Below are 20029 nucleotides of genomic sequence, written 5' to 3' on the forward strand. Positions count from 1 at the left end.
ATGTTGCAGTAAAACCCTGCTGGAGAAATTGATTTCCCATATGGATGGTACATTGGTTTAAAATATGATAATAATCTAAGTATTGTTGAGTAATTTACCTTTTTTCTTCCTCCAGAAAGCCTGGTGAAATGTTAGGCACTTATCTATTATGTATTTACACCAAGTCATTTAAAAGTACATAAAGAAATAATAATTGAATGAAAATGCATTGAAGTCTATGTGCTCATAAATGTATGCAATAAAATATAATAATTTCTAACCTTTATATTAATCAGAAAAGGATAAATAGGATATAAAAGAGACATACTTACACTCTATGTAAAACTTTAAATAGATGTATTTTATTTATATGAAGACATTTTCAAAATCCTTACAAAATCGATCATCTCATAATAATACTGCTGTATAAAGCATATTTTCAGACACAGATTAACTATTTTTTTTCTTTTTAGGAAAGTGACTGTCATGTTTTCTTTTTCTAAATAAAAACCCCTAATCTCAAGGAAGGCTGTATTAATGCAGGACTTCTCATCAGTCAACTATATATTTTTCGCTCTTTTTTTATTTAGTCCAAACTGTTGTTTTGTATCTCCATTATTTTTTTTATCTAGTTTTTTTTCTCAGCAGTCCCGTTTTATTTTGCTGCAAATCTCCCACTGCTTCCTATTGTCCCAAAATTCTGCCTTGGTTCTCTGTGGAGAGACAGGTGAGGACGCCTCAGGCTCCGCTGTTTACACATCCTCCTCAGGGAGGCGGTGAGAGACTGGAGTTGATGATGGATGCTTCCTACTGAGGGAAAATTGCTTTATTTTGGTAACTGCCAGGTTTGGCTTCTCTACATTGTCTGTCCTTTTGACAGTTTCCCAGTCTGAATTTCCTTAATTGAGCCCAGCTCAGGTTTCTTTAGCTCTCTGCGGGTTCATTAACTGAATTCTGTGTTCAGCATAAAAGAAAAGAGGAGATAAATATTTAGATGCTGGTTGAACAGCGAGCTTTATGAAGTTCCTGCTCTAATGATGTTGCTGAGTCTGGCTTTGAATCTTTCAGAAGCAGCTGGATTTATGAGAAGGACATAATCTGCTGTGGATCTGAGGCTGAGTTTGGTGTTAATTGAATCGCATAGTGCTGAAAGGAGAGCTCCCCTGATGATCATCTCTGAGGCTCAGGTAGTCATGCTGCAGGAAGTTTAAATATCTGGAGTGCTATTAATAGAGCGTGGAAAGGAAACTTCCTGTTGAGACAAAATGCAGCAAAAAATGTTGTTTTCATCCTTAATACATGGAGGATTCTGTTTGGAAACACTGAGTTGTTTAATCATCTCTCTGTTGTTCAGAAGCTTTAAAATCTAATAGCCTTTTTTTATTACAACAAAAACTTACTTGGCTTGTTTTTAGCAGTTCTGGTGACCTTTCATTGTCAAACAAAGAAAGACATGGAAAACCTGAGAGCATCCATCCATAAATCTGCAGCCCAGGTCACTTTGATTCTAAATCTTGAGCTAAAGCACCTCCTAGTGGTCAAAAACAACATTGAATTTTTTTCCTTTCAGGTCAGCTTAATTATGCAACAACTTCTTACAGTTTGATTATTTTTGCAGAACAGGTTAAACATTGTAAATGAACACTGCAAAGACTCAATGCGTTAATTTCATCTTTTCAACTATGCTTCAGTTTCTTGATGCAAAATGTAACAGCATTTACCTCTATAAATTATAAGAAGTTTTAATATCTCCAGGTAGTTTAAACATCTCCAGGTAGTAAAGCTTCATCTGTTCAGCTTTTAAGGGACATGAAAAAGAGAAAAGACTTCAGACTTGTTTTAGAGTTTTTTCTTGGCTTTCATACCTTTTTAGATTACAGTTTGGATCTTACTTTCAAAGCCCTGTGTGGTTCTGCTATGTTTGCTTTTTTTTTAACTCATACAGTCTTGGATCTGTTTAGAGGTTGTTAGAGGTGTCCAAATCCCACTTTCAGAGACATGTTTGCGGTTGCCTCTGTCAAGTTCTTTATATATCTGCTTTACATAGTTGTATGTTTTTAATTATATGTCTATTGTCTTTATTTAGGTTTTTAATTCTTGTGGCTTTTTGACTTTGTATTTTAATCTTCATATAAACATGATGGATGAAAAGGGCTGCATACATGATAATTTCTTTAATACATTATGCAGGTTTTGTATTATGATTTTTAGTCATAAAAAGTCACAAACCCTCAACGTTTTGATGATCAAAAGTCAGACATCTTCTCCATAGAGTAACAAATCAAGTTTAAACACTTGTTGAACACCAATGGCAGCTAAATTAATTTTGTATTAATGCATTTAAACCCAGTATAAAAGTCAAGAATTATTTTCAATTTGAACCTTTGATTGAGTGTAACCAAATTACACAGATGTATTATTTTCTGGCTGTAAGGACAGAATAATGCTTGCTGTCAGAAAAGCCACAGGAGTAGGAATATTTGCTAAACATCTCTCTTTGTGAGCTAACCCGAAAAAGGAAGGTAGAGAGATGACAGAAAAAGAAAGAAAAGGTTAGGTTTGCCTTGCGTGTGATCTGAAAGGTCAGAAACTGTTTGATCCCGTCCACCTTTTTCTGTCACACTGTGAGTCCATCTCTCAGGCTCAAACAGATTTTCAAATATTGCTGCTCAAAAAGCTTTTCATCCACACAGACGGAAACCTCCACTCCAACCAGTGCTTCTTCCAACACTCACCTTTCTCAGTGTGAACTTTGCGATTTCCCCTTCTTTCACTATCAGCTGCCGTTCAGTCTGTTCTGCCTTCAAAGTTGGACCTGTTTGGATCTGCAGGATGGGGGCAGTGATGGCGGCTCTCTCTGTAGAGGCCAGGAGGCGCCTCTCTCGGCCCAGTTGCCTCTGCACCACCAGTGCAGCCAGGTACCATCGATCAGGTAGGGAAACCCAGTCACTCCTCCAGCCTCGTGAGATCTAAACTCAATTATTAATTTATTACTTCACTATATTACTACTTTGACCTTCTATGATTTAAAATGCTTGGTAGCACGTCTTCACAGTGATTTTCTCGTTTTACTCTGGCTTTAAAAATGGCCTAAATAATGTTTTCATCACATTTGACTTCTTTATTTGACATCAACCTGCAAATGGAGCGCAATGTAAGTGCATAACTAAATATATTGATATTTTAAAAGAATATCTCTATCTATTACACATAGTAACACATCTGTAGCCACTCAACTCCTTCCACGGGTCCTTTTTAGCAATAAGATCTGGAGATTTAATTCTTAATAGAAGTTTGATTTTGTCTCTGTTTTTAATAAAAACATGTTTTGGATCATTATCTAATTGAAAGACTCCATTGTGACTTAATTCCAGTCTGACATTTTTTTTTTTTTTTTTTTTTTTTTTTTTTTTATCTCCTAGTAGTTAAAACCCTAATATTATAGTAAGACTGCCTGCTTTTTCAGAACAAATCTGGCCTAAATAATCAGCAGGTCTTCCTTAAAGTTTACCTTTTCATCAACAAATAATTTGTCCTCATCCAATAAATCTACTCAAGTCACAGGTTGGTTATTAGCTTTACATGCCAACTAAATGTCTGAAAAGGCTCCCAGTATATACTGCCCTGTAGATGGCAGCCCGGTCTCTTACAAAAGGGGGTTGTCATTGAGAACCTGAATGCAGGCAAAAGGAGGCAGAGGTGGAGCCAATATTTTAATATTTTAAAAATGTACTTTAAAAAAACAAAGTTCAAGGTCCATATATCTGACCTTGAATAAATCCTACATAGATTTAATAGATCCAAAACAGAAAATCAAGAAGACCTGCACTGCAGGCAAGTTACCTAAAATCAAAATTTATGTTGAAACTGATTACCTAAAAAAAAGTGACCTAAATGTACCTTTTTTATGTAAAGCAGTACTATAAAAATATATTTTTGTCAAATAAAAAGTTTGTAATTCTTTTTTATTTTTGAATAAGGAACTTTACTAAAAGATGCATTGCTATTCAATGGGTATATATTTAAAAAACTCTTGAAACCAATTACAAACGAAAGTATTTTAAATTCCCTTTATTAAAATGGTTGGTTGACTGACCTCAGTTAGAGCTTGTTTGGCCTGGCTAACTTAATATACAGTACCTGCCCATTTAGCTCATAAATTACAAATAAATAAATCACTGTCTTCTCCACCTGGTCTCTGCCTTGCTGGTAAGAGCGTTGCTCTTCTAGTCCACATGCGTGCCTAATATCTTTCTAGATCTATCTGCAAGTCTCCATCCATCCACTCCAACTTTCTTCCCCAGTATGGGTGGCATGCTACTCTCCTTCACTTATATTGTAGCGCTCTTGTGTTCAGCCTCAAAGCAGAAAGGAGAAGGGCATTAAAGCTCATCAGGAGATAAGGAACACTGTTGAAAGTCCAAACAGGTAGATTAAGGGAAGGTGAATAATGAACACAAAGGAAGCTGAACTAGAATCAAAGAAAAACAAACCAAGGGAAATAATAACACATCTAAAAGAAATAAATCCAAATGCACAAAGAAACAGAATAGACTAATATACCAAAAACATAGGATTTATCTAATATAGAAACACCTTTTTATCAATAATGAACACAAACTAATGAACTGAACAGAAAAAAGACAGTTGAAAAATAATTAACTACTCAGACATTACCGGAAATACAAACACAAATAAATACCAAAATGATAAACATTCTCCTCCGTGTGTTTATTATTATCTGAAAAGACTTGCTAAACCCTTGATTTTTAAAACAGTGTTGCTATTTTTTTTTTATAAATCATAGATTCTGATGTTTTTATTGTGGATACTTTATTGTTGCCGTGTGAGCTTTTGCAATGTGTTTAATTAAATGTATTTTCATCTAAGTATGTTTTTTTTTTTTTTTCAAAAGTGTTGGGAAATGAAATTGAATTCTTATGCATCTTTATTTAAACCAAATAGTCTTATATCTTTTATCAGTTCATTTTCATGGCTGTCAATTGTGCCTCCTAGTGTGGTGATTTCAAGGTCGGAGATCATCAGTTTCAGATCAGTCTAAGTTCAATTAGTCTGAACATCTGAAAAACTTGGAAGGTAATTTTAAAATCAGGTCATCTGTTTGTAATTAATATGATTTATTTATTTTTCATTTTTTAAAGGAGTTAAAATACCAGTCTGTAAACAATCTTTAAAAAAAATATGTATAAAGTTTGGGGTAAAAAACAAAAAAGAATACCTATCTTTTAGAAATAAATAAGGTAGGTCAAGATATAACTCCAACTGGGGACTTCCTCTCTATGAATGTCTTTGCCAACATGTCTGGCAGGAAACCTTATGGATCCTCTTTCCCTGTTTGCAGAATGTTGTGTCAGCAGGCAGGACCGGGCCCACCTTTTAAAAACCTGTTAGTGTTCTAATGGCCCGGTCCCAGAAGCACACACTCACTCTCTTTGTGAAGACCGAGCAAATACCAAAGCATCAATATACAGGAGAGAACGGTTAGAAGTTCTAAGTCAATGTTACTCATCAAAAGTACTATTTGGACAGAAAATTCAACTGTAATTAATTGCTAATTAGGGCAGAGGCCCATTTCCACTGCTGAGGTGGATTCGAGATTTCATCTTTAACATTTTATCTTAATTGTTCCGCTTATATTTCCGTACAGTTACACCTCCATAAAGCTATTGATCTCTCTTACTCTGGACTCCCATATAAGCCAATGTGTAAACACACACATACCCACACGCTCTATGCTGATGCATTTGTACCTGCGGAGTCATAACTTATCCTGCTCTGACATACTCAGCAACATTTCCTCTGGGTTATCTACAGCACATATCTGCTAAACCATTAAAGGTGTAGAGATGAGTTTGTTGCAGTAGAGAGATACCTCTGTAACCTGATCTTTCTGAGAGCTAATTTAACTTTGCATCATCTGAAAACACCGAAAGCAAAGAGCAGCTTCAGGGAAAAGGGCAAAATAAAGATGTTATCCACAAATCTGAGCTTTGGATTGGTTAATAGTCAAAAACTGTGCAAATAAGTATTTTAATGATACACAAAATCCCATGCATGTTATTAATTTTAGGGATTTTTATATTTGACTAATATTACAACAGAAATTTTACTGAAGAAGATCTGGCTGCATCATTCACATAGAGTTAAACTGACAGCCTTAAATATCTGCATACACTGAATCAATCAATTTTACCAGATGTTGCTTCTATGTCAGGACCATAAACTTTCCTCAGACCTTGGGTTGGAACCAATCCAGAGGCTGTTTAGCCTGACTTTCCCTTTCCAAATGGGTTTGATGCATGGGTGCTAATTACAAAGTTTTACAAATGTTTTAATTGAAGAATGTGATATGTTGTCCTCATTCTGAGCATGATTCGACCACGAAAATTAATCTTTATCTCAGTTAAACCCAAAATTTTTCTCCAGAACTGTTTGGCTTGTCCAGTCAGCCAGCTGTTAATGTCAGTTGTGCACAAAGATGTTGATTTCAATACAGTGCTTTGGTTTTGGTCAGCCTCCTCTCAGTTAAAGTTGAACTTACCTTACTGTTGACTGTGGTGTTATACAGCTTCCAAATCAATACAGACTTGAGACTTGTTAGTTTTTTTGTTTTTTTTATAATAAGCAACGAAACCAATTTCTTTTAATTTGAGAAAGGGAGTTTTTGTTGAATGATTAACATGTAAAAAAAAAAAATGTGTTCTGTCTGGACAATGTTACCAAACACAAAATTAATGTTTTTTTTTTTTTATTAGATAAAGCAGAAGAAACACACAGGTAACCAGCTAATTTAAATAAAATATATATTTTTTCTTTCTGCCTTTAAGAGATGTTAAATAACCAACCTGAATAACACTTGTTGGTAGGAGCAAAAAGCATAGGAACGAGCTGCAAGTTTCTGAGGGGTATTTTATCATTTGCATTTATTTAAGCTTATATGTATAGAATTGGGGCTTAAAGGCAAATTTTGGAATAAAAAAATCTTTTCATTGTAAATTGTATATAATAAATAAATAACCGACATCTTATCCAGTGCATGTAGAGCTGAGGGGGGCCCTTAGGGCCAAGTTGCTACTTCTAAACTGCACTACAGAAATTTGCTGCTGGTCCTTCCTCCCAGAAGCATTTATACTCTATAGCCATTGCTGTTTTTAACAAATTCAATAAGTTGTTTATATTGCGGCTATTATTTACTCTGGTTAACTTTTTGTAAATGTCCTGTGTTTGCATAAATATGCCAAACCATAACTAAAAAAGGTCTTTAAGTGATATATACAGAACTATACAGTACTCAGAGTCTGAGTCTCTTTCATCCTAACTTACCTTTCTTACCTTGCATCAAAGCCATGGAGATAGCAGAGTGGCCCCACCAGAAGACCAAAAATGTTAGGTTGCTAGGGCATCCAGTATAGCCGAGGTGCTGTATTGCAAAATATATAACTAGTATGAAACAGCTTACTGATTGAGAGGTTGTACTCCATCTTATATTTTTGATGTTTGCTATGTTAAATGTGATTTTTTTCTTTAAATCTAGATGTACATAATGAAATAAATTTAAATAATGTTCACATAGGAAACTAAAACAACCTTCCTTTAATTAGATGAAACTCAAATTGTAGTTAAATGCTGAAACTGTGGTCTTGAGTGACAACATTTGGTCTGTGAAGTTTTTATGGTGATAACTTTTGATCCCTGATTAATGCTAAATCATCAGGGGGACTGTTGATTGTTGATTCCATGATTCTATGATGTTGAAAGACACAGCACTTAAACTTTTCTTCTATGATTAATATCCTGGTCATGAGCTGACATTAATGGGTTTGTTTAAAGGTGACATTTTAAACGTCACCTTTTCAGGGGGAATTGTTAGGATAATTATCATTGAAGATGTGTGAGTTTATTACTGCTTGGTGTTGGCTGCCTGTTGCGTGTCAGAACTGATGTTTTAATTTAATTAGGACAGTTCCTCTGTCTGGATATACAGTTATAATCTTCATTCTGTACGTGGCAAAGATTTGGAAATGTATGAGAGAGGTGTCCTTCAGCTAAGAACGAGGTGTAATATTTTGATAAAGCTGGAGCCATGGGTGTCTAATCATCTGCTAATGATGTATGATGTAAAATAAGATGATGTGGCAGACTGGAGATGTATAAAATGCCTTTTTAACTGTTAATCTGGGCTACTTTCTGAGAGGTGAGGCCAGAGGTGAGCAGCTGCCATTCAGTAACCCTAAGCAATTTCTCTGATCTGAGTAAGATTACAATTTCTACCAGAATCTATTGTCATGTCTCCTGGTAATTTAATATAAGTTATGAAGTATTATTTAAAGGTTTTGTCCAGAGTGATCTCTATTCAGGGAAAAGACCCGGAGAGATAGAGCATCAAGGTGCACACACAGAGCCCTTTTTTAACATCCTAAATCAGCCATATTCAGTTGACTCATACATAACATTTATAAATGATACATGATCAAAAATGAGTAGAGAATTTTTTTTACTAACATAATACATGTTCAATTAAAGTGGATGTAATAAATGCTAGCTTGAGCGGCTAACTTCGCATTGCCATTCCTCTTTGATATGTTGGCCATTGTTGCCAAAGGCTCTGCCCTGCATATTTGACTTTACTGTGTGGATGACTATTCTATTCTATTCTATTCTATTCTATTCTATTCTATTCTATTCTATTCTATTCTATTCTATTCTATTCTGATCTTTTCTTTTCTATTCTATTCTGTTCTGATCTTTTCTTTTCTATTCTATTCTATTCTGTTCTTTTCTATTCTATTTGATTAGAGCTGTAACTAAAGATATCCTATTGAACCTCATAGATCTTAGTGTTGCTTCTCAGGTTATTGCTCAGATTAAGTAAAAGTTGACGTTAATTTCTTGATACTGGTAGGTTTGCAGTTGTGCTATTATTTCCCCTGTTATAAATGTTGGATAGATTGTTGCTCTGTGAGGTATTTGTAGCTCAGGACTTTGTTTTATAAGCTAACTCCACTTTAAACCTTTCAGAACCGTCCTCTTGTTCTGTTTACTGTGTTTCTGGCTCTCCATGATTCTGGTTGTTCAATGTTTTTCATTTGCCCTCTATCAAACCTTTGAGGTTTATACTACAAGGGGTTAGCTGCTCAGTGTCTGAGTAACAAACTCAAATTCCTGTCCTAAATTAAGTTGTTTTTATAATCTACAACTATGCATCACTTTGTAACAGTACTTAATTTCTTTAACTTTGTGTTTTTAATGTAACAAAAAAAAGGTGTGAATCTAGAGGAGGCACTGCAGATAGACAGACGTTAAGGTGGAGACCTGGAGAAGGGTAAAGGTTGACCTTGAAAAGAAAAGGACATTTTGGTGGATGGGACTTTTAATGAGAATGAACTAAGAAGTTGCAAAAAGATGCATTCAGAGAGTTGCAGAGAGTGAGGGAAAAAGAGGAGTGGTGGAAAAGTAGATGAGGAAGAGGTAGGCATCAGGGGAGGAGGGTTCACTCTCCACAGCACCTCTCAGCTTCTCAGGACCTCCCTGCCTGGACGCTGCTAAGTGAGCTCTTATATCTGCACTTGCATTGAACAGCAGCTCTGAGCTCAGCTGTGAACTGTGGAGCTGAATCTGGAAGCCCTAGCTTGGATTACTGACTTACTGGAGGCAGGGGAGCTGCGGTTGTGGATGGCTTACCTGGATTGTTTAGATGACAAGTTTGTGAGTCTGATCGGTTTGTTTGGGCTTTTGGATGGAAAGGATCTGAGATGTTTGTCTAGAATGGACGCTGCGACACCAGGAAAAGAGATTGTACTCAGTTTCTAGAAGGTTTTTATCAGATGTAGTTCTTTTGGACTACTGCTGTGGTTTAGGTCCATAATGGGGTAATTTATTCAGGATTGCATTGATGTTTTGTATTTTTGCTTTCCAAAGAACTCCCTTTGGGTAATGAGAATAATACTATGAAAATGGATGCTGACTCTCCGTTGGACCTCTTCTCTTTTTCATAATAGTGTAATGCTTCCTGAAAATGGAGTTTGATTTAGTAAACAATGACTTAAGAAGTGGTGGTATCTGTTTAGGTTAGAAGGCTGGGCAAGAACTTATGCAGAAGTTAGTCAGAAAAGTGATTCGGAAACGCCTCCCTAAATGCTCTTTGATAGATGGCTTGTCACATAGACTCCATTTTCCCTGGTGAGGGTTAAACACCGGGAGGTTTTCCATATATGTCGGTTTGCAAATATTTTCCACGTCAGCATCAGTGTGGATATTAGACCAGCCTTCGTTTGGCTTTTCCTGCCTTGTTCTCATGATATATGTGTGTCAGGCTTGGGCAAAAACCTCTAACCTCTGTTAAAAACACCTGTTTTGGACTGGTTTGGCTCAGCGTGACTCTGGCTGGTTCTGGTCTGTGTGGCGAAGCCAGGTCTTTGTGCCTAAGCTCGGCCCTTAGAAGGGGGTTCCATCTGTACTCTAACCATGGGCATCCAGGGCATGGAGCTCTTTGCTATCGGCGTGGTTGTCATCCTCTTCATGGCAGTTCTCAAGCAGTTTGGCATCCTGGAGCCCATTTCCTCATTTGAAGGTAAGAACTGAGGGGTAATTACAGGTCAACGAAATTCAATCTGCAAAACCTGCTTTTACAGTAATCTTGTTTTACAACAAATAACAAAATTATAACTCACTAAATGTTTGCAGCTAGTGGTATCACACCGTAAGCTAGTTTATCAGTTATTAGGACACGTCTAAGAACAAAAAGTGTTAAGCTGATGTTACTCTGAGCTGTTGAAGCCCAAGGAGTGCATTGGTGGATAAGTGAATAATTATTAAGATATAATTTTTAGTTTTAAATAATTGCTTGGGTAAAGTCTATTAATGTTTTGATAAACAGTTTGCAATCAAGGCCTAAAAATCATATTCATCATTTATATTCATGTAAATATAAAATTTTATAACAGTGATGTAAATAAAAAACTGCTGCATCCTAGGTGCACATAATAGAGTTATCACAGATCCTTCTTCACAGCAGCCAAGGACTTTACAACATCACTTCCCTCTGTGTAGTTTTGCAGTCTTTTTAATTTGCATTAATTACCACTTGATGTTTCTTTGCATACATAGACATTCCCAGTTTATACATTTCTTCAGGTCATCCTACTTTTTCCAGAAAAACTTCTTCACAGCAGCCAAGGACTTTACAACATCACTTCCCTCTGTGTAGTTTTGCAGTCTTTTTAATTTGCATTAATTACCACTTGATGTTTCTTTGCATACATAGACATTCCCAGTTTATACATTTCTTCAGGTCATCCTACTTTTTCCAGAAAAACATTTTTTACATAAATTTTGCCACTTGCAGTTTCTTTGCGTGTCATATAACAAATATCTTCCTAACTGCTTCCAGTGACATTTCAGGAGATGTTGGGAGGCGTGCATCGCCACTTAGTGAGCAATAAAAAACTAATTTTTAAAATATATTTTTACTTGAACCTATCATCTTTTGATTTATCTGGATTTGGGTTACATCGTTTTTATTTTGTTTTATTCTATTCTATTTTATATTATTCTGTATTCTATTCTACCCTTAAAGTAGGTTACGTTCAGGTTCTTTTTATTGACTCATTGTGATATTTTTAGCTTCCAGATGTTCGTGAGTTTCCATGTGGAAGAAGGCAGAAAAGGTTAATGGGCTGTTGTGTTCTGTCTAAACTGGGATCCATTATGTCTTGAGGTTTTGTGTACGTTTGGGACTGTAACTGAGAAATCAGATCCTCTGAATGATGTTTTGCCCTTTGATTAGAGTTTTTCTTTGTATTGGGGCCCCATGGCCAAGACAATTATGGCCGGAAGGCTCCACTCAGCACATTAGTGAGTCTCATATAGCAAGCCTTCATAAAGTCATAAATTCAACAAAAACACCAGTAATGTCTTTTCATCATTTATCCTCCTTTCATTCTCCAATTGCTCCAATAACCCACTCCCCCTCCTCTTGTGGCTGGGCATACACCCCAGTTTAGCATTACTTCACATTAATTATACATGCAGTATCGAACAGGCTTTCTCTGAGGCCACCTAAAAATGGAGCCTGGAGTACTCCTCCAGGACCCTGAAGGACACTGACCATCAATTCAGTAGCCTCCATTATTTCCCATCACCGTTCTTCATCCTTCCAGTTTCTTAATCTTTCCTCATCATCTCCAAGAGAGCATCATTTACCAGGCGGTTACCTTTGTCTTGTTTAACTGGATAAAAAGTGCAGTTACAGTTAAGGAAGGCGGCGTCAACTCCATCCACATCTCAGCATCTGCTGAAGAGAAATCTCTTTTCCTGCCTGTGTTAAATAATGTCTCTCAGTCTCCTCAGAAAAGCATATTGTTTTCACATCTTGCCTTTTATTTTCCTACTGTATATAGCCTGTGCATGACCTAACTGGCATGAATGGTGGATAATTACTCTGTACAGAAAACATCAGGTTTCACCTCAAGTTGCATCTATAACAATTAATTTTGCTTCAGCAGTGAGATTGCTGCCAAGTTACAATGACAAACTTTGTGTGTTTTATGATAGTATTGAGAAACTAACACAAAGGTGTGCATAATTGTGAAGTGGAAGGGAAAAGCACATCTCGTTTCAAATTTTAGCCTTCTGTTAAACCCTAAATAAGAAGCAGGACATACACCTAAAGGTTGACCATAACAATAGTTTACCTTTGATTTAATCAAGAAGATTTAATCATGAGCAACTCTTTAAAACAATGTATGAAAAAACGTTTTTTGACAAAACTTAAGACCTACAGTATCAAGACGTGGCCACTAAAAAAAACAAGGCTAGGTGAGGGGGGAAAAAGCAGCTCAGAGGTTCATGGTAATTCTGGAGGAGCTGCAGAGATGCACAATGTAAATAGGACATTTTCTAATAAGAACAACTTCATAATTTAACAATAATAAACACAGAGAAAGAGAGGAGTCAAAAACCAAATTGTGTCATAGTTTTATTTGAAAATAATGTGAAATCTTCTATGCAATTTGCAATTCAGCATTACTGGCATTTGGTCTGTAAATTAAAATCCCACTAAGATGCATAACTTTGATGATAAAGTGATAACATATGGAGGTATGAATACTTTTCCAAGTCACCGTAGTCTCTATCATATCCGTCTGAATGATGTTTTTCCAATTTAGAATATTTATTCCTTTATCTGGAAAATCATTTTTTTCTTTCAAAAAGAAAAGAAAAGTTAATTTTTTAATCATATTAAATCAAAATAATCTTGCTGATTTATTTGCAATAAAGTAAATATGATATTTACGGAAAACACAATTATTTTAAAGGATTTATCTCAGTAACATTCAGCATCTCTGCTGCACCTAAAGAAACAACTTTATGATAACATTTTGTTCTATTATGAATTTACATAACTTACCCCTCTGAGGGGTTTGGGAGTCTTCTCCCTTCATGTAAACAGGGTAACTTAAGTAAACTTTTCAGCTGCTTGTCTTTGCCTCACATCCGGCCTGTGGCTTTTAGAGAACATTTCAGTCCATTTTAGGTAAAAATAACAGGCATATAAAATATGCCTGCTTTGAGTCTCACTGTTTGGAGGGATGCTTGCATATCCTTTCACTGACCAGACATGCTGGATTGAGATAGTAATAAAAAATCAGTCTGATGCATAGCTGTAGTTTTTATTACAAGCACTAGTTATATCTATCAGAGGCTCTGAGTAGAGCAAAGGTCCAATAACATATTTTAGATTATTGTTTATTGGATCAGCACTTATTCAAAGCTTTAGTTTTGTGTTCTGATGTTTTGTCTTTATACATAAATGTGCTTATAAGTGCATTTAAATGCTACTTTAGTCTGTTGTTAATTATAATTTTTAAAGAGGCAGTGCTGCTTCCCTTTGTAAGATAAGTCAATATACAGTGAGAATGATTGTTCACAGTTGGAAAATGTTTAGGAATGTTACAGGAGCGGATGCTCATGAAAATTTATTCCGATGTCTGGCTGTGCCAAACAAAAGCTACATCTCTGTTAGCATGGTCAATGTTAAAGTTAATGACAGTGCAATTAGAAAAAGACTTGCTAGAAAAAGGTTGTCGGGTAAAAAGTCTTCTCTTTCTAACATTAATGTAGGGACATGCGTCTTGCAAAGTAAGCACTGAAAGAACTGTGCTCTGATTGGAGGAAAAACAAATCATAGTATATCAGCATAAACATCTCTAAACGGCACACAACCACTAAAACTTGGCATCTCCTGCTTTCGGTTACCATCGCCTTGATCACATATTGCTGCGGGGTGGCACCTAAGTCTTCAACCGGTCGAGTCACCCACTCTGGTTGTGTTGGTGAAAACGGCAACCTCAAGTTGATCCAAGATCTAAGAGTGTTTGATATTGGCAGGATTTACATTAGAAACTCCCTTTTTTTTTTTTTTACTGCCACAACCACATACTGCACTCTGCTCCTCCCCCATAAATGTATTTCCCCACTTAAACAGGCTTTCCAATCGTACGCGGTTAATTCCCAAGAAGCCCTGTTATGGCAAAACACATAAATAGTCCAAACTTAAATTTCCTGATGTTTAAAGCTATCTTACGTTTAAGAGTTGATAAAAATTTGATATATTTTTCTTAGATTCCCTAATATATAAAAAGGTTGACATTTTTTTCTCCCTTAACCATGACATAATTTGGATACTCCTCTTAATATGGTATCACAAAGGTATGCATTAGGCTAGATATTGTAATGATATAAAAATAAATATTTGGTTTAGTTTTGTCACTTTTGGTTGAGTTCTGTACCTCAGTCACTTATATGATTATGTAATGCTTTTAAACTATGCATTTTTAATTAGTTTTCGCTCTGACCTATAAGACTTCTTTTTATTTTCATTTAGTTCCTCATTGTTACTGTTGCTTCTAGTCCTGTTGCTACGCTTTCACTCCCTTTTTGTTCCCTTTGTTTCATCTTAATACTATGCCAGGTTTCCACTTTTGAATTTCAAAGGAGTTTGTTGACTTTCTGCAGGTTTTTTTGAACTCACCCAACACATGATGCTGCCTTCCTGCGTCCGCCCTCTATAATGATCCTTCAGTCACAGAACGAATCTGACTTTTTTTTGTGTAGTTACCAGAATTCCTCCTGTCTTTTCCTAAGCACATCTCGTTTTAAAACGAACTCTAAAAAAAATAAATAAATAAATTACCGGTATAAAAAAAGGCAACTCCTGTTTGTGTTGTTCAACTTGTGGCCAATAGAGGGCGACAGGCAGCTAAAAAAGAAAAAAGAAAAAAAAAGTTGGAACAAGTGTAACAGGGCCTGTGGGAACCCAGAGTCTCTCTTTATCACATGAGTGTGAGAATGGCAGGACTCTAACGAGTTAATGCGACTATAAATCTGTGCTACAGACCTCAAGGGACACGAGGAACAATTAGAAAGTGGATCACTGAGCAGAGTGAAAAAATGATATTCAGGACACCTGTTGACCTCTGTCTCTCTCTCTCTTTTCTGACTCCTTAAAGACAAATGGTTTACAAGACTTTTAAGTATTTTTAGTTTTAGTATAAGTAGTTTTATGTTCATGTTTAATCACAACATTTATGTACATGGACACTGTATGCTTTGTTCCTCTGGAGCTATCAACTACAAACTGTGATACTGAGAGTTGATGAAGTTGGGGTAGTGAGTCTATTTAGTTAATTCAGTCACCAATAGGTGGGATGCTGGATGGTGCACGTCATGATTTATAGAATTGACTACAAGAGGATTTTCAGTGGCTCGTGTATAAAAAAAAAAAAAAAAAACTTTTTAGCCAACATCAAAAGTTGGTGTTTGAGCTTTCAGGAGCTTTTAGAATATATATATATATATATATATATATATATATTTGGAGATTTATTCATTTTTCTAACCTTTAGTTTACTTTTAGATTATGTTAATCAACAGGGCCTTAAGAAAAAGTTAAAACATATCATGTTTGACTTTATTTTAGAAAAATATTAAGATAAAATGAGCCAAAGGGAGTGCTTGGGGAAAAAAATACACCCAATTACAGCGTCAGTAGAGGGGAGGGCTCTAATGGAATAGCGATAAGTGAGTGACACTGTCAAAGACGGAAAAGAGGAACAAAGAAAACGATATTTCAAGAATATAGAGGTGGACGGATTTATCAGTGATGTAGAGACAAGATAAGCGGAGAGAAAAGGACCGAAAAAGGAGGAAATCTAGAAGAGGGCAGGATGAGTGTGAGATGGGAGACAGAGGGACTCCAGACTGTCGGCATCGTATGTTTGGTGATAATGTTCCTCAAGCTGATGCACCTGCTGGGTCTGATCGACATCACTGAGACCGGTGAGACAACATGGGGTAATCTTAGGGCAGAGGGGAGGGGGCTCAGCACAGAGATAGATGGATGAAGATATGGCTTTAATCCTTAGAAATCTCACTGATAGTCACAATCGCACACAATGAGAGGTGTCCTCATATGACCTACTGTATAACTATTCAGTTTAAAACCTCTAGTAGAGGGAAAACACGCATATTTGTTGTTTCCTAATTGAATATCTTTTTAATCTGCTTATTGGAAGTCACTGAATTAACTGGAATAAGTGAAAACCACAGTTACCTGTTGTTTGATGACTGATGCTGAAAAAGTTTTGTAACTTTTAAAAAGGTTCTTTCAACCTCTTATATAGAAGATTTTCCTCGTTCTGGAAAAAGACAAATATTAGACTGAGGAAGTTTTGACATTTAATAAGCAGAAGCTAGAAGTGACTAACAGAGATTTTTCTCCTGAAAATCAGACTCCCCTTTCATAAAAATTACAAATACCAGCCTCCCAAGAGGCTTCTTTCTTTGAGACTTCCCCAAAGATTTTGCGAAGCTCTCAGCAATAAGCAAATAAGTTCCAGAGAATGTGATTTCAAACAAAGTACCTGTTGAGTACATAAAGTATGTTGAACAGGAAGTTCTCCTTACCTGGTAAGGTCCCTGAAAGCCAAGCCAACTTTAAGACACAGCAGGCACTGACAGGCAGTGCTAAACAAAAGGAATGAATGATTAAAATGAATAAAAACATCAAAGTTTTAGAACAAATAAACTAAGAATTAAAAGTAGAAATAAGATGTTTAAATAAAGTAAAAGTAAGAATATCAAATGAACCATTGAGAAGAAGAAAGTAAATAAAATATATATTAACACTTCTCACTGGTTTATTAGAGGAGCTGGGTCTGAAGAACAGATTTAAAGATGCCTGTCTGCGAGGATTTTCCTCATTTGCTATGGCAAATCATTTCTGTGTAAGAAAATGACATTGTTTTTGGGAAGTTTTGAAAAGCATCTTGTCTTTTACAACAGATCACTGGATAAGATCTAAGGAAGAACCAGTTAGGTCCCAGGAAAGAATCAGTTTTTAAAAGAGTACAATGTTGCAGGAAAGAACCTGGTAACTTCCAATAAGCTACAGTATCTAGTAACCTGGAAGTCATGGAAGTTCCAGGAGACTTACCGGTAGATTTCAGACAGAGCCTGGTTAGTTCCTGGAGAGTTACTGATGCGTTGTAGACAGAACCTTGAATTTTCAATTTGTGAAAATTTACCTTTTTACTTTTTGGAAAGTAGCTGTCTTATATAGTTTTACTGGAAAAACAATTGATGATTAATTTTGAAAATTTTTGTTTTTTTAGCCCTGGTTACTTATTTTCTGAACATACAGTTTGGAAGTTATTGTTTCTTGTCCTTTGTGATTCAGTTTTGAAAAAAAATTGAAATCTTTTGTTTAAAGATTTTATTAAAGAGTGTAAGTTAAAATGCCACAGTGATTCACAAAAGATTTTTCTCCAGCAATTGCCTTAAATGCGATTCCCCAACATAAACTAAGTTTAAAATCAAGTTTAGGGCAAAGTTATCATGTAAAAAAAGCAGCAAAGAGGCAGGGGATTTCCCTAAACACAACCTTTTGTTTTAATATAAAAAGGAATTCTGCAGTCCAAAGAAAAGAAGGTGGACTCCACAGAAAATATACACTTTGAAAGTGAAGAAAAACAGAAAATATGAGACGCTGTTGAATATAATGTCTGAATTCATTGTTGGCTGCAACAGAAACCTTCTGTGACATACAGTTCATATAATGGCTGGTCATATAATTAGAATATCATGGCAAAGTTGATCTATTTCAGTAATAAATTCAAAAATTGAAAATTGTATGTAATAGACATTCATTACACACAGGCTGATATACGTATTTATTTATTTTCATGTTGATTATATTATATTATAACTAATAAAAAAAAACTTCAGAGTCTCGAAAAACAAGATTATTACTTAAGACAAATACAAAAAAAGTGCTTCTAAAAAAAGTCAGCCAACTGAAAAGTATGAACAAGTACAGCACTCAGTATTTAGTTAAGATTCCTGCACCAGTGCAGTGCTGCATAGAGTCAATCAGTCTGTGGAACTGCTCAGGTGTTACAGTATGAGAGCCCAGGTGCTCTGAGAGCCCTTAACTATTCTGCATTGTTAGGTCTGGTGTATTGCCTCTTCCTTTTCATGATACCCCATCGATTTTCTATGAGCATAAGGTCAGGTGAGTTTCCAGGCCAATTAAAAACAGGGCTACCATGGTCTTTACACCAGGTACTGACTTTGATTCTGTGGGCAGGTTCCATGTCTGCACCAGACAGCATGAGGTGCTCTAAAAAGTCCTGGTAGAGAGTTTGGTTGACCTCAGACCTCAGAGAAAACTGTGGACCTACACCAGGCCCTGTACTGCCCCCAAACCCTCACTGACTGTAACTTTACACTGGACCTCAAACAGCATGGATTCTGGGCCGCTCTTCTTCTTCTAGACTCTTGGATTTTGACTTTTAACTATGGACCATCAGCAGCATTCCAGTCATTTTAGTCTCTTGTTAAAGACTAACTTGGAGCAAGGAGTGAAACAGCTGAAAGCCATGTGGTCCATTTGTCTGTGTATGGTGGACCTTTTAGCAAAAACAAAACAAAAAAAAACCTCAAATGTACTAAAATAATTGAGTGCAAAAAGAGCAAAGTTACACTACAGGGTAAGAAGCAGGTCCAAAGGTCAGCATGGCTACTGAGGTAATCTAGTTTCATGGTTTTTGCAAACTTATTTGAAAATAAAAAAGGTTTGTGTGTGTCTTACGTTTATGATTTGGATGAAAATACATTAGAAAAATACATTTTGATTTGATGACATTTATTCAGTGAGAGGAAAATAAATTCAACACTTATAGATAATTTTGTTGGATAATTATATAATTAGTGGCACCCCTGTTATTATTGTCAAAAGCTCACAAGCTCACCTCTTAGTGTTATTTTATTTCAAAAAGCTTCAAGCAGAAGGAGAATAGGGTCTTTGATCTGTTATCTCTGCAGACTTTCTCTATTCATTTTCTCTCTTCGCTTCACATTTTATTCTCCATTATTAAATGTTATAGTACCTTGTGATTTAATTTTTGCTTTTTTGCTCTTGCTCTGGTTTTGTAAGAAAGTTCTTGAAACTGTTCAGAAGTATTAAACACTATATTGCTGAAAGCATGCATTGAGTGTAAATCTGCTCAGATTGTTAATATTCAATGAAAAATTCAACTGCCATGCAGTGTAACTTTGATGGTGTTAATTACCTGCCAATATATTAAGTCTTCTGGATTTTGATGATAAAATTTGTTAAATTAACTTTGAAAAGTTGACAATTGCTATAGAGTAAATTTACAGTAGTTTGGAGTGGGACCTAATGTTTTTTGAAACTGAGGTATATTCAACTCTGTAGGTGTTAAAGTAACACTCTTTTTTACTGTACATGAAAACCCCTTTTAATAGTAAAAGGTAATCAAACCAAAGCTGATATCCATTTAGACTGTTTGCAAAAACATTTTTTTAAATCTTGCAGGAGTTTTTTTTTTTTTTTTTTGACAAGTGCTAAATGACTCACTAAAGGACATTAATCATTGTCATGTTCTTGTTGTATACCTGTAAAAAATCTATAAAAATAAAGTGGAAAACATTTTTTGCAGGAGTTCAG

At 35.7% G+C, this 20029-nt stretch overlaps 1 protein-coding gene across 6 annotated transcripts in view; it reads left to right on the plus strand.

The window, feature by feature from the left end:
- The window catches only part of kcnip3b (Kv channel interacting protein 3b, calsenilin), a 58769-nt gene that overhangs the window by 28187 nt on the left and 10553 nt on the right, over positions 1-20029 (plus strand). For 2 of the 6 annotated variants that reach the window (XM_038277213.1, XM_038277214.1), the window contains exon 1: positions 9508-10570. The exons of 2 other annotated variants lie outside the window; for them this stretch is intronic. In XM_038277213.1, coding sequence (XP_038133141.1) covers positions 10465-10570 — 106 coding nt within the window. In that variant the 5' untranslated portion in view covers positions 9508-10464. Of the gene's footprint in view, positions 1-2771; positions 2912-9507; positions 10571-16109; positions 16339-20029 lie in introns of those variants that run through there. 2 more of the 6 variants (XM_038277215.1, XM_038277212.1) reach the window with 2 other exon arrangements.

This window comes from Cyprinodon tularosa, unplaced genomic scaffold, assembly GCF_016077235.1.
Source record: "Cyprinodon tularosa strain WSP-4 unplaced genomic scaffold, ASM1607723v1 ctg130, whole genome shotgun sequence".
NCBI lineage: Eukaryota > Metazoa > Chordata > Actinopteri > Cyprinodontiformes > Cyprinodontidae > Cyprinodon > Cyprinodon tularosa.